The 15705-nt window shown below is 37.6% G+C and overlaps 2 protein-coding genes across 2 annotated transcripts; both read left to right on the top strand.

The window, feature by feature from the left end:
• The first annotated feature begins 266 nt into the window (after positions 1-266).
• LOC140332513 (mast cell protease 1A-like) lies at positions 267-9002 on the top strand. The gene is made up of 5 exons (XM_072413750.1): positions 267-390; positions 1847-1997; positions 2274-2403; positions 4478-4741; positions 8648-9002. Exons 1-5 carry the CDS (start codon positions 336-338, stop codon positions 8810-8812), a joined length of 765 nt encoding a protein of 254 aa, XP_072269851.1. The 5' UTR covers positions 267-335; the 3' UTR covers positions 8813-9002.
• A 2248-nt stretch (positions 9003-11250) lies between these two features.
• On the top strand, positions 11251-14816 carry CCNB1IP1 (cyclin B1 interacting protein 1). The gene is made up of 3 exons (XM_072413749.1): positions 11251-11551; positions 13251-13566; positions 14513-14816. The coding sequence occupies exons 1-3, from the start codon at positions 11255-11257 to the stop codon at positions 14695-14697; spliced, it is 798 nt and encodes a 265-aa protein (XP_072269850.1). The 5' UTR covers positions 11251-11254; the 3' UTR covers positions 14698-14816.
• The last annotated feature ends 889 nt before the right edge of the window (positions 14817-15705 follow it).

The raw sequence follows: 15705 nt of genomic DNA, 5'->3' as shown, positions 1-15705 counted from the left end.
TGTCAATTTAGGAACAGGTCAGCTGTAACTACAATTATGAATTTATTTTGGTATATCATGGAAAAATAAATGTTTTTTTGTAAATGTAACTGTCAAAGCTTGAACGTGCTTCCAGTCAACAAGAGCTTTTGAGGTATAGTAAAGTTTAGAATGTAGTGTTTTTTGAGGTTTAGTGTTCAGAATTTACTAATTTTGCTCTGGCCACAGCTTATTTTCTGTTTAATATTAAGCCACATACCTCCCCACACTACATGCTTCTTGGAAACCTTCACACTTCCTGTGTACAGCATATATAAATACAACATAAACCTACCCAGTCTTATCTTTTTGCTGCAATGGGTTTACTCATTTTCTTTCTTGTGGCCTGTCAAATGCTCAGTATCTCAGCAGGTATGTAACGTCATTTGTTTCTTTTTAAGAATATATAGACAGAGTTTCCTTGTTGTGTAGAGGAAACTTTTCAAGAAATGACATTTTTTTATCACATCCTATTTTGCTTTTTAGTTGTTGTTTTTTTATTGCTGAAATCTGCTTTTATTTGTACTATAAAACATTAGTTTTGTATACAATGGTGAAAGGTGGAAAATGTTTTTGCATAGTATCCAGTGAACTATAAGTAGGTGTCTACAATTTCCTAAGACTCCCAGATTTAGGCAAACCAGTATTATTGTCATTGTTGGTTTGCTGTTGATGCATGTATCTTATTGGAGTCATGGATTGTGCACACCAGATGAGTTTCAAGCACTTTAATGCATTTTAAAGAACAACAAACTGCATGATATCCTCAACTTTTATTGATGTCAGTGCAGTTCATTGTAATCAAAAAGTTGTGTTGCAATGCTCATAGAATATATACTGTACATTACAGTTTTTGTATTATTGTATTGTATTAATCATTTGTATGAAGACCTTGAAAATGCATCTGAATCACTTGGGAGCATGTCTGAAACTACACATATAACTGCACTGCTGTTATAATATCTAAATCCCGAGTCCTAATTCTGTCTTTGCCCAGAAGTGAAAGGTGGTCTCCAATGTGCACATCTGTGTTTTGGATTGATCTAAAACATTGAAAATAAAAAAAGGAGAGAGAAAGCTTTCTGTAACACTATAATGGTTTTGATTCAATTGTATTTTTTTACATTATCTAACTTTTACATATATAGATTATTCATTTAAACACTAGTACAGGAAAATGACTGACCATGTTGCCAGAAATCCTGTGTCTTTGTAGCTTCTTGTGCCTAAACCTTATCAGCTTTCTTAACTGTTGTCTGTAAACTACAAATCTATGTCCATATAATGGAAATAAGGAGACGTGTTTGAAAGATTAAGTAGGTGAAGCACAAATAAAAATGTTTGTTTAGGTAAAGATTTTCAATTTTAGTTTAATAAACCACCATTCTTTTGTCTACAAGATGTATGGTAAAACTTTTAGGGTTCTTTTTTAAAGCAAGGAATCTGACATTCACTGAAACATTACCTGTTGGAGAATCAATTACTACAATTGAAATACAAAAACCTGAAAGATTCTACACCAGGGGCTGTTTCAGTGAATGAAAGATTCACTGTTTTATACATAGACCTCATGGAGTGTTTGTCATTTTTACATCTATTTTACATGTAATCATTACCTGAGAAATGTTCATTTTGCTTTGTGACCAGAAATAACTATTCTTCATAGCCTTAGTTTATTCTAGGAGGGGCTCAGTTTAGGAAAAAAAAAATAGGTGTAATGATTGTGGAGATTGTGTAATAGTCTTTAATTCTTGCCATTTGTCTAATGTGGATTTCTACTAACCTGGGAATTTTGCCTCAACTACTTTGTTATATTATCCCAAACCAGATACAATTATTGGCGGAAAAGAAGTCCCTCCACATTCCATGCCCTATATGGCATTTCTGAAACTTAACGTGACCAATGACGGATTTAGCAGATGTGGCGGAATCTTAATAAGTAACAATATTGTTCTAACAGCAGCTCACTGTAGAGGCAGGTATGTATGGCAGCAATATTTTCATAAGGGTCCCATGCAGAGATCTGTGTATAAAGACAAGCAGGTGGTCTGTTCCTGTAACAGGCATCTGAATTCCTTCTAAACATATTAACATTTCTGTAATGATTAGTTCTTCTAAGTTTTTTAATTTTACTAATCAACTTTTAACTGGTCAGTATCAGACTTGAGCGCTCCACAGGCAGTAAAAGGTGTAGAATCTAGCTGACACCTTTCTTTTCTTCTGGTTCGTATCTTCTTCTTTTGTTTTCGTTACAGTAATATGAAAGTAATATTGGGAGCTCACAATATTATATCTAAGGAAAAATCCTGGCAGGAACTCCAAGTTTGTAATACTGCTCCACATCCAGGCTACAAAGGCAGTAAGAATGACATCATGCTGATAAAGGTACGAATATAGAAAATGGAGCCAAAAATCTATTTTGTTTTTTTTTGGTAATTACTAGATACAATAATAAAAAATAAGCAAATGGTAAGTCTAATTACAACAATAACCACATACAACTGGATAACAGTAACAATTTTTGATCCTTGGTTAAACTGAGGAATATAGTTGGTTATTAATGTCAAGGAGTATAATACAAGCTTTTTTACATAGCCAAAATGTGTGTAACTGAAAAAACAGCAAGTTTTATGAACAAAAAGCTAGTTTTATGACAAGCTTCCAGATGCTTCCCATTGCCCAAGTGCACGTGGTCCCTTTTGCTGAACAAAAGGATGAATGCTGCTCGTCTTTTTTGTTGCAGCCAGACCACATGTTTGCTTTGTGATATTTAAGAATGCAGAATTATTTTGTGAACCCTAAGAACTTCTATCCTTGATTTGTGAGGATACCGAATGGTGGTTTCACAACAATCCTCTGATTTTAAAAGGGTTGCTTTTCCCCTTTTAGGGATTTTCAAAGTGTATATTGTGAGATCGCCCATAGCAACAGGGGGTGTTTCAAACAGGAAACAGGGCCAGCGGGTTATCCGTGCAACAAGGATTTTTATTTACTAATACTATTTACACACAAAAACAGGAAAAATAAAACAACAGGAAAAATAAAGCCTAGTCACTTGGCCTCTAACTCACTGTTAGATCCCTTTACTAACAATCCAGCCCAACCTAGTGCTGTGCAGGACTCCAAGGCCCTAATCATACAGCTTTTCCATAAAAGTCCACAGACTTACTTACAGTTCACCTTGGACCTTGGACCTTGGACCTTGGACCTTGGACCTTGGACCTTGGACCTTGGACCTTGGACCTTGGACCTTGGACCTTGGACCTTGGATCGAACCACAGGAAAGAGCAGACTGGGAGTTTATATCCACAGCCTAATTTCCAGGATGCATTTCAGCTGAGACAATTACATTCTTGGACCTTGGACCGAACCACAGGAAAGAGCAGACTGGGAGTTTATATCCACAGCCTAATTTCCAGGATGCATTTCAGCTGAGACAATTACATTTGAATATCCCCAGGCCTCCTTAGCTCCCCCATCTGGCCAAGAAGCTTATTGTCATTCAGCCCCGTACTTCAGCACCCCCTTCAGGTCAAAAGGAAAACTGTCCGATTACACAGAAAAAAACTCTGCATTTAACCTGTATCTGGTGCATGTACCTATCATCCTGGATGAAACCCTGGGTCTTCGTTGGCCAGCTGTTACAATATGTACTACAACTAAGGCATAAACAAATCAATCTTTGATATTCATTACCCCTGAAGAATATGTTGGGTTAAAAAAATATCCTTTATGGATCTTCTTCTAAAAATATATATTTTTATTTTATGTATTGTATTTTCTATTATATATGTATTTTAGTGTATTGTATATATTTTTAATGATTAGGTTGTTGAAACCATTATGTAAAAACAACGTGTTTTATCATTTTGTATCAATAAAATTTGTTTGATGATTTTATGAATGATACCACTAAAACATCCTGCTTTGTTCTACACCAGTATATTGGTGTTTGTTGTGTGGTTTTTATTTTTTTAAAAATACCAATATTGTATTAGTTAATTTGGACCTTCCACTAAAATATAAAGTGCTACACTCTCTGGACCTTTTTCACTTTTTTTAATCAGGATGAGACTGCAGTAAGTATATTTCTACATTTTCTCTTTTCAGGTAGACCTTCCATTTTAGTGGAAAATGAGCTTTGTATTTGCTCAGGGGTATGCGTGTGACCAAGTAAAGCATTGTGGGAGATGGGGGTGAATGTATACAGGTGGCCCATACATAAAAGCACTGGGTAACATTTTAGGAGGGTTCCATGTGTATATCAGCATCCCATGGCAGCTGCAAAGCCTGTATATTACAACAATCCATTGATCAGCCCATCAGCAGCTCATTTAAATTAATATTCATATTTTTTTAAGGATTGCGTTGTTATGATTTGCTGATGCTTAAAATTTAATTGATGGTTTTTGAAAAATGATTTAACCATATGTTCCATCTTTGTGTACTTGTTTTGCAGCTCAAACAGAAAGCAGTGTTAAATCGATTTGTATTACCACTGCCCATTGATTACAGAGCAAGAAAAGTGGAACCCGGAAATGTGTGCTATGTAGCAGGTTGGGGCAGATATAGTGAACTAAACCAACGTGAGTCTCCAACACTAAGGATAGTCGATCTAAAAGTGGTTTCAAAAAAAGCATGTTCTGAGATTTTCAAAAAAATTAATATTCGAAATTTAATTTGTGCTGGAGATCCCAAGGAAAAAGAAAAGTATTCATTTTTTGTGAGTATATATTTTTTTTTGAAGGATAAACTAAAATAGTAAATTATAGATTATTATCATGTATTTCCAGTATAAAGCACCAACATTTCACACAGCACTAACTGTCCCTCAATGATGTCCAAAATCTATTAGTCCCTATGATAAATACATCAAAGGAGGGGAAGGGGAGGAAAGGAGGGGATCCATTGCTCACTATATCGTTGTAAGAAGGTTCTATTTTGCCAAAGCCTGAAATATGTATTGGACAATAGGGAGGAAAGAAGAAAAAGACAGGTTTTTTGCTGGCTTAATATTTGTATGTTATTAAAGTGCCTGTGTCAATATTTTTGTTGAAAAACAGGACAATAATAAGGTAATGTTGCAAGTTTATTACTTCATAGGTACATAATACATTACATATGAACTGGGTAGGTATAGAGGATAGCAGGATTTTCAACAAAAACATTGACACAGATGCTTTATTAACATACAAATATTAGGCCAGCAAAAGCCTGTCTTTTTCTTCTTTCCTCCCTATTCCCCCATGATAAATTTTATTTTCTTTAAAGGTACATTCATTCTTAAATGGAGCTTTTGCTAGATAATCAAAATTGATAAAAAAAAAGTACAAATTGTTCTAAGTGGGCCCCAAAATATGTGCACTAGCCTAGTGGATTTTAATACGTGGCTGAGCAGTCCTCAGAATGCCATACAGCCAAGATCTTGCTAAACTTGGCACAGGTGTGTATAATAATTAATAGGGGTGAGGGATGTGGTGGGGAAATAAAAAAATATGTATAACAAAAATGTGCAAATGAGATCAGTCACCATACTTAAGAATATAAACCCATTATTGAATAGTGTCTGTAGACTTAGAGGCAAGATTTTTGACCAACAGCAGACTGCCTTTTGTGCCATATTTTTTTTTCTGATTACTTTTTATGTGGATCTTAAGGTGCACAGGTTTTAGTAAATTTCACCACAGACCATGTACAGTTTAAAATGATCAAAGAATTATTAAGTTGTGCAGCCATAAAGATACATGGTAACAGACAACATCTTAGTAGAAGTGGCCTGGAAGGACAAATCATTAAACAATGACATGAATAATTAAACATTAACCAGCACGTATCAGCCTATTTAAATATTATAGAAATACCATATTTATTATGCAAGCACAACCCTATCATATGTCTAGTAACCTGTGAGAATTTTGCAAATTGTAAACATTTTAGCCTGCAAAATTTTTAGTGCAGGCCAATGATTTCCAAACTTTTCCAGTTAACTACAGTGCCTTGGAAATTTCCTCAAGGAAGGCACCCCTGGACCAGGAACATATCGGGGCTTAACAGCAGCTAGGGTTTTTTCTGGGTTAGTGCTGTGAAAAAAACAAAATATACATGATATTTGCAAATAATTTAAAGTAATAACATGAACAAACATTTTAAATTGCCCAGTGACAGACTGCTCAGCAACAGACTCCCATTTATAGTTAACCCCTTGTACATAAACCCTTGTTAATAGACCTCCCCCAATTGATATATGTCCCAGTGACAAATCTCCAATTGGAGACCACTGGTGGCAGTCCCCTAAGCAAGAGACCTTAGTGACAGAGCTCACAAGACAAATCCCCAAGTGCCAGATCAGTGACAGATCTCCCGACCCCAGTGATGGACCCCATTTCACAGATCCCCCAGTGACAGATCACAGTAACGGATCTCAATGACAGACCCCCCAAAGGAAAAGAAGGCTCCCTGCGATAGATCTCTTTTGACAGATTCCCCAATTACAAACCTTAGTAACAGATCCCAGTGATTGTCCCCTCAGTGACAAACCTTCATATAGTTATAGACCTCATTTGACTGATCCTGTAGTGACGGACCTAAAGCTACGTACACACTTCCAATTATTATCGTTGGAAAACGAACGACGAACGTTCCTGCACGATATATACGAACGATCGTATAGCACCGATCCTGCACATAGAGATAACGACACGATCGTTCGTAGATATTGTACACACAATAGATACGATCGTTTAAGCGATAGAGGAACTATGTGCACGACAGGAAAGTGAACGAACGTTCGTTCATTACGCATGCTCAGCCCATGGACGATCAACGAACGACCGCACACACGAACGGTGTTCAACGATCGTCGTCCAATCCGATCCGCCGGTCCGGTCGTTCGTTTCCAATGAGTTTCCTCGTTCGTCGGCGTCGTTGGTTACTTTTTTACGAACGATTTTTTGCCCAATCGATCGTTCGTCGTTCGATTGGAACGATAAAAATTGGAAGTGTGTACGCACCTTTAGTATTAGATCTAAGTGACTCCATTCAGACGACCCTTTCCTCCAGCTTTCTTAGTACTGTGCATGACATCAGCCTCCTTCTGAAACAATCCAGGGGAAAAAAGATGAGAATTCATATAATGCTGCAGCACATTGTAGGCTGGGTCTACATGAACAGTTTTAAAAACGCATATAAACCTTCCTACCACGTTTATATGTGTTTTTATGAACTTTGCCGCGATTTTACATAAGCGTTTATAAAAGTTTTACTTTTAACCCTTTCAGGGAATGAGTACAGGGTTACATAAAACCCTTTACTCATTCCCTGAAAGGGTTAAAATATGTGTAAAAAAATTAGACAATGTTAAATTTTTTTAATAAATGTGTGTGTTTGTGTAACAAAACTTTGTTTAAAATACTCAAAAAGAGGAGCTGTGACATGTATGACATGTATTACAGATAAAGAACACGTCACAGCTCCTCTAGGGCTGCGGGAGTGATCAAGGGAGCGGAGCTGCCAGCATAGCAGAGCTCCGCTGACTGCTCTGCTCCCTGATTGGCTGAGGAAAGGTAAATCCTGATGATGCTTGAGCTGTCATCAGTGTTTCCTATTTATCAGCCAATCACAGAGCACTAGAAATGAAGGGGCACAAGGCTCCCCTTTCATGTCTAGTGCTGAATGGCTGAGAAACGTGAAACCTCAGCCAATCACAGAGCACTAGGGGTGAATAGAGAGGCTTGTCCTCATTTAACCCCTAGTCCCCTGCGATCCCTCACTGTCAGGAGGATTTCCAGGGCTGTGCTCATTGCAGCCCTGGGAATCATCCTGTCATTGGAATAACCTGTAAAAAAAAAAAAAGTTTAGTTACACAAACACACACACATTTAATAAAATCATTTAACATTAAAGCCTCGTCCAATTTTTTTTACACACATTTTAACCCTTTCAGGGAATGAGTAAGGGGTTTTAGGTACCCCTGTACTGATTCCCCAGGGTGGGGTGGTGGGGATCTGGGAGTCTCCTTATTAAAGGGGGCTTCCAGAGTCCAAAGTTCCGTTATAAAAATGTTTTTTTAAAAGCCCCCATTGTTTTCAATGGAAGCTTTCATAAAACCTTAAAAACGCTTGAAAAAGCCTCCATTGAGTTCATGCGTTTTCCCGCGTTTATCCAGCGTTTTAAATTTTGGTGTAGATTAGCCCATTGGAATGCATGGGGACTTCAAACATGGGCTTTAAAAGCCTCAAGTTAAACGCTGGGGAAACAGTCCATGTAGACTAAGCCTTAGGAGCATCTTTTTCACCAACAATTAGAGTATTATTTATTCCCAGATTTCACCAAAAGGAGGATGATGCCACCCTCACTTTTCCTCACCCTCACCGTGTGCAAAGTAAGCATTTTGTTTAACTCACCCTGACCTCCTACAGATGTTTTAAATGTTTATGCTGCTTTCCAGCAATAGGGGAGGTGGGGGGCACTTTAAAAATGCACTTTACAGTTTAGCCAGACAGGATTTCCTATATCGTGTGGTCTATACCTAGGGACTTTTCATGCCACCAGCTGAATATTTTACTAACATTAAATATTAGAAATTCTGCTGGATATATTTGTTAACAGGTAGTATTATTTTTTCCAATAGGGTGATTCTGGTGGTCCATTGTTCTGTGGAGCTGATCTACAAGGAATTGTACATGGTGGAAAAGAATACAGACCACCTATTGGTTTGTACACTGAAATCTCGCCCTACATTGATTGGATCAGAAAAACAATGCACGCACTGAAGTGCAAGGAAAATATGATCTAATGCATTGACATATGTTCTAAAAATAAAGAAAAAAGAATGTGAAAAAATAAACCTGCAGAGGGGGCATGGCACTTTGTTAGGATTTCAACTGGCATTAATGTGAGACACTCAATGTGCTCACTGACCTATACAGAAATATGTAAACAATTATTATAAATAAAGCTAAATGAATGCAGTATTACTGCTTCTATATTTTGTGATACACAGGTTTTCTTATTTATGTATACATAAATTGTGTTTTCTGACCAATGACACTTCCAACACAACATTATTAATTTATACCATTAGTACAACAGCAGGTTGTATGTGCAGGAGAGGAGTATAGATGGTGCAGCAACAGGTAGTATGTGCAGGAGAGGAGTATATAGGGTACAGCAGCAGGGAGTATGTGCAGGAGAGGAGTATGGAGGGTACAGCAGCAGGTGTGCAGGAGAGGAGTATGGAGGGTACAGCAGCAGGGAGTCTGTGCAGGAGAGGAGTATGGTGAGCGCTGTCATTGGGTTCCGGCTCCTCTGTACAATGTGGTGGGGATGCAGCAAATGTGAATATAACAGAGAGCTGTATAGTCACTTTGTGCTGAATTGGGATATAAGGGCAGGAGAGCTCCTAATATTGTCAGAATACTTATTATATTTCTTCAGCACTTATCTGCATGCTGCCCACAATATCCTTTCTGAATATTACTATAACATTTATATTTTTTGCTACTTTAATCCTTCCACACATATCACAACATTCCAGAAAGTAATCTTGGTAAAATATATATAATATACAGACGTCTATATAGGTGTAATAGTGAAATGTTATATCACATCTATGAACTGATATAATTTATTCTGATAACACGACCGCGCCTGTAAAATAACAATAACTTCGCGCGCGAAACATTCAGCTTCCCACCACTTCATGTTACTGAGGCAGGGGCGGACAGAGCGCTTAGCCAATCCCACGCCCCGAATCCTTCTCTCGCGTAGCCATTCCCACCTACTATTGGCTGGATTCCTCGGCGTATTTGTGGGCGGAGCCGTAGTGTTCGGGGTCCATAGTCTGAGGCAGCGGGGGACAAGGGGCGCTAGCAGTGTATGCGCATTATTATCTGCGTCACGTCATGTTACACCTGTGCACTGCTTACTATTGTACATGGTATTAATAAAGGGAAATTAACCTGAGAAGCAACATGTTAATGTTACAGTGTTGTATAGAAACATTCCTACCCGGGTAAAACACGTGCTATGAGCTGTTATGTTTGTATCACTGGGGAGGATTTCCCTTCACTTCCTGTCAGGGACTGTGGAAGCAGGGGACCTCATCTGTCCAAAATCAAAAATCTGTCCAAAAATCCAACATTCACAATTGTCCTTCACCCTTAGTTATAGTGGCCACTATGGCAGAGATTTAACGCCCCCTACAGGCGGCAATAAGGATTCTAACATTTGTCCACAAGGTATTAGATCGCCTAATAATAATATTACATTTCCCAAATAAATATATAAAAAGTAAAAGAAGAATAAAGCTCCTAATAAATAAACCAATCTGTGTGCCACAGTCACAAATGATGGCATTACAAAACAAATAACATTTTCTGTATTGGGGTTGATGTATAGGTTAGTGATGAGTGAATCTAAAAGGTTACATGAAATATGGTGAAAATTAGGAAATGTAAACGAAATGAGGCAATGAAGAAGGTGATAGTTTGCTTTTGAGAAGTGGGACTCGTTCACATACATGATGAGAATTTCAGTTCTTGGGCGGCCCCGGGTGTTTGGTCCCTCACCATATGCACGTTCTTATGGACAAGTGTTTAAACATTTGGCACGTGTCCCTTTCACCCCTATTCATTCCCTTTGGGAGGGCACAGCTGAGGGGGTACATGTTGCATCCTGACAAACTTCACAACCTCACCACCCCTTGTCACCTGGCAGCTCCTCTGATCAGTTGAGTACTTTTGGGATAAGCTCTAAAAACTTTACCGAAGTTTGCAGAAAGTACAGAGCCATCACTACATCTTTAAACTCTAACAATCTCTAATGGAATGTTATTTTTAAATTGGTAAATTGTAAGTTCAGGTCCATACTTGTCCAGTGTGTGAGTCACACATATTAACACATTATAATGCATGTACACATAAACACCCAATATGGCCAAAACTGTCCCTGACCCATTTTCAGGAGCACAGAATTGCATTGTGTTACGCTGCAGATGCGTTGCTTCCTTGTGTTACAGCAACAAATGAATAAGGCATTGCTATAGATAAAACCTGGCATGAGACTCATTCCATAGGACAGTGCCGATGTTTGTTTTTTTTGCCCAGTGCTGTCACATGGAAGATGGATACAAAATCCCGTGTAAATTCCAAATGGGGATACTCAGGGCTTATGTCGGGCTGGCTTTGTACTCAGTGCTGATTATGGTTATATTTTGTCTTCCAGATTGAACGTAGTGATGTCGGTGTGTGATGACCTCCTGCTGTGCAATTTTCCTAAGTGCAGGATAAAGTTATCTGGTCGGGCCTGGGTCACAGCTTGTTCACATATATTCTGTGACCAGCATGGAAGCGGAGAGTTTAGCCGAACTCCTGCTGTGTGTCCAGCCTGTACTAGCACTCTCTCCAGTAAGCTAGATATTGTCCGAACCGAGTTGAGCCCTTCTGAGGAACAGAAAGCCATAATGTTGGCAGGGCTACGCCCTGAGATCGTTCTAGATATTTGTTCTCGTGCTTTGGCCTTCTGGACCTACCAGGTAAAAAGCTAGCTATAGAAAATGCCAATTACCAAATTATTTTTTCTTGGGAAATTTTAACAAACCACACATCAGGGTCTTTTTTATATGGAGCACTGATTTTCATATGTCGATAAAGTCCTTACTAGATATTGAAAACAAAAAAACAGTAATAAGCTGTAACTATTCAGGTTTCATTTTCCACGTGGCACAAAGATGGGAATGTTTTTTTTTTTAACATTTTTCATGTTTTTTTTTTTTTACCCGTAACTTTTTTGAACAGGGCCAAACACAAAGATAGAAACTTTTGGAAATGTCAATCTCATTGGTTCCTCTTGCTAACCTTCACAACATTACTGCTGCTGTGACATGGAGGATTGCAGAAGTAACCAATGAAGGCTGTACCGGACATTGACTGTGATGGTTTTTTTTGCAATGAAGTGGAGTTCAAGATAATGGTTTTGTTATTTCTCTACAGATATGTGTTTACTTCATAATTTTCTCTTTTTCTTAACCTGGGGTAACAATACCCCTTGGGGGTATGAGAACCAAATGCTGGGGATATGGGACTTGATCTCTGGGTACAGGTATTTATTTTATGTAATGTATTAATTTATACTTGGGTAGTACGTGAATGGAATGCCATAGAACATTTGATGCTTATGATTTTATTTCATGTTCTCTTACTAGCTATCCTTATCTAAAATACAGTAAATTCAAGCTGTTGACATAATTAGAAGTCATACTGGCAACCAATATAAAGAATGGGGATTATTTCGACAGTCAAGTAAAATGGGTATGGGACCATATTGGACAATCCATTGGGGGTCCGGAGTCATCAAAAGGTTAAGAACCCCTGCTTTATACCATATGCATATACATGAAATAAAACTATTGCTGCACTAACAATATGTGCTTATCCTAAGTTCTTTCTTACGGTTCTGCTCTAGAGAAATCCTCTGCGGAATTCCTCAGGGAAACTGTAAAGTTGATCTCCTGTGTCCCTTACAGCTCTCTCTGGTAGCAGGAAAATATCTGTTTACACTGAGATTTAAAAAAATCAAAATAGTTTATGTTTGACTTTTCAGGTCAAAAACAGTATTTGAACATCAATTGGTTTGCCGTTTCTCTCAAAATACATTTATATTTTTAAAATAAAGTTATTGCATCTGACAGTATAGAAAACTGTGTCATCTTGACAAACTGTGTCAGGTGTTAGCAGCTTCTACAGGCTAAAGAAGTTTATTTTGTGATGAAATCTCTGATCTGCTTGTGATCATCATAATTTTCACAATAATCACATGACAGGGATCAATACTGGATGTTCTTTGACCTTTAGTAGTAACCCTGGGCTGTTAGAGACTGGAACAAAGATCAACATTGTACAAACAATAGTTTGTACTAAAGATTGTGAGTTTCTTGTTGTTTACAAGATATTATCTACAGATATAGGACAATTATATAGTTTAATTCAGTTTATTATCTGTTTACACATCAACGGAAACCCATTGGTGAAATAACAATTTGTAAAGGTTGGCAATCACTGTTGTTCTCTGGTTCCAGATGAGTTATAGTTAAACCTATAAATTCTCTTTGTACATGCTTCTAATAGGATTTGTTGCTTTGTATTTAATTGTAAATTCATTTCCAGTTTCATATAACCAGATAATAATAACAAAAATTGATGTCTGCTTTTGCTGTTCCTTGAATTTTCATTTAGGTATACCAGGAGCGGTTATACCAGGAATATAATTACAGCAAAGCAGAAGGACATCTGAAACAGGTGGAAAAAATGTACACTCATCAATTACAAAGCAAGGATGCAGAGATGGCTGCAATGAAAGGTGAAGTAAACTCTTTAAAGAAAATCTTGGAAGAATACAAAAGAAAATACAGCGAACTCTCAGAAAAACTGATGGAGCGCAATAGGCAGTATAATAAGCTCCAGGGAATGTACGATGGGCTGAGACTCCTAAACATGGCGGCGGCTAACAGAGAGACAAATGGAGAGAGAGTTCATCTGGACCAATTTATGGGTAACTAGAGATACAGTGCACAGACACTAAACCACATGATGCCAATGTGTAATTGACAATGGAAGGTTGATGGAGCTGTTTTAGGTCTTAAAGCGGACCTTGCTCTAAATGGTCTGCTTAATTTGTAGGAAACTCTCTCCCCCATTCAATGGGTTACAGAATATAATAAAAACACATGTTTAAGAAAAATATTAGTCAAACCATTTTTATTTTTCCAATTTCTGTGTTGCAGAGGGTGATATGAACATTTTTTCTTCTGCATGTTATGGCATTTGTGTAAACTGTTTATATTACAAAATGTGTATATTGTGTTTTTTAAAATTATAAAGGGTTTGTACAATGCCCATGCATTGACAAATTATTCGGAATCAACCGGGCCCACAATGAAGTTGTAGCATTGTGTTTACTCTTCAGTTCTGCAAAATGCACCATACAAACCAAACCACTTTATGCAGATATTCAAACATGAACATGTGTTTATTAAAACACCTCCAAATGCATTGTGTACTACCCGATTCTATATTTTTCGGTCTTGTGTTATGCCTTGATGGCAGAAATTAAACTAGGAAAGTCAGGGGCCAGTTTAGGAGCCAGTCAGGTTCTGCTGCATGTGCTGACAGGATGAGAGAATGGAAGAATAACCTCCTTAGTATGCTGCTACTACATTTTAATCCAATCAGTGTGTTATAAATTAGTGTTCAAAAAAGAAAATGTATGGACCAACCTGGAGCAGACTGATATCATATACATGTGGTCTGGTGTGGAGTAAGAATGCAGTTTTAGACCTCATCCTGTCATCCTTATCCTTTCTTTGGTTATTTACTGCTAATCAGGTATTAGACACCTAAAAAGAAAATAATTACAGCCTTTGAAAGTGCACCCCATTTGTGATAGATGATAACCAAATATTTTAATCTAATAATCATATGTATTCTTTCTTCTTTAGGAAACAGGTTTCCAGCTGCTAGAACACCACCAATGAGATCATGTGATGTGGAATTTCGACCTCAGAACATCTTCTGTACCTCACCTTTTATTGACACAGGAAACTGCAGCTTTGCATCCCCTGGACATAGAACAGACCAACAAAACATGGCTTCATCCAGGGCTTTTAAAGTTGTAAGGATGTAAATTACTGGAACAGAGAAATGTTGTGTATTACTAATGGATATAGTGGTTGTTTATTCTTACTTACAGAGATTTAAATGTTTACACTGTGCACAATAAAATAAAGTACTTCACATACTTCAGTAATGTATGTGTGTAAATAATTATTTGGCCTTTAAATAAGATTGTATATGTAGCAAATATTCCCCCATATTTAATTGAATGAACAGATATTGTTTTTACTGTTAAGGCAACTTCCAATCAAGAATATACCTGAATTGTTACTTTGAAATGTATGTAATACTTTTGTAATTCATGGGGAAATGGGGGAAGTGCCTTTGTTCATAACAGATCATTTCCCGTCACTTTAAATTGATTTCTTCTTACTTCCTGTTGTGTTTTTAGGACAGGAAGTGAAGGGAGTTCTACCTGCCCCAACACAGACAAAAAAAAAAAAAACATTCCTAAGTACAAAAAATTGCCTAAATTGTGTTTTAGTTTGAACATCCTATAATTACCATTGTCTACTAGGTCAAAAAAGCATGACATTTGACTGCTGTGGCAGATCCACGAACAACGAACGATTGTAATGAAAGTGGAGAAAGCACAGCGGGGTGCTGCTCCTCGTTCTCCCCTCCCCATAAAGTATCATCTGCCAGACTACCATTGTGTAGAGGTGTTTACATAACAAAATTCACTAAACAGAATTACAAGTTTGTTTATGTTGGGCAATAGGTGTTCCATAAACTAACCCCTTACCTTAATGTGGAATTAAAGAGAAATTACTTGCAGCAGGGGCCCTCCCACTCATTCTCTCCCCTCTTCATCTCCCAGATGCAGATCATCTAAAGTTTTTATTAGAAAATGGTTGTTGTACCAAGGTCTGTGTAGGCAGCATGTTAATATTTTATCCTGGAAGTGAAGTAATAAACCCAGCTTTTTGGGTATGTTTTATTATACAGGAACATTTATTGCAAGCCTGTACATTGTGTAACTTATTGTGGCCATTTCCCTCTCTTGGTTAGTAAGCCC

This window comes from Pyxicephalus adspersus, chromosome 6, assembly GCF_032062135.1.
Source record: "Pyxicephalus adspersus chromosome 6, UCB_Pads_2.0, whole genome shotgun sequence".
NCBI lineage: Eukaryota > Metazoa > Chordata > Amphibia > Anura > Pyxicephalidae > Pyxicephalus > Pyxicephalus adspersus.
This window is presented reverse-complemented; position numbering and strand designations above follow the sequence as displayed.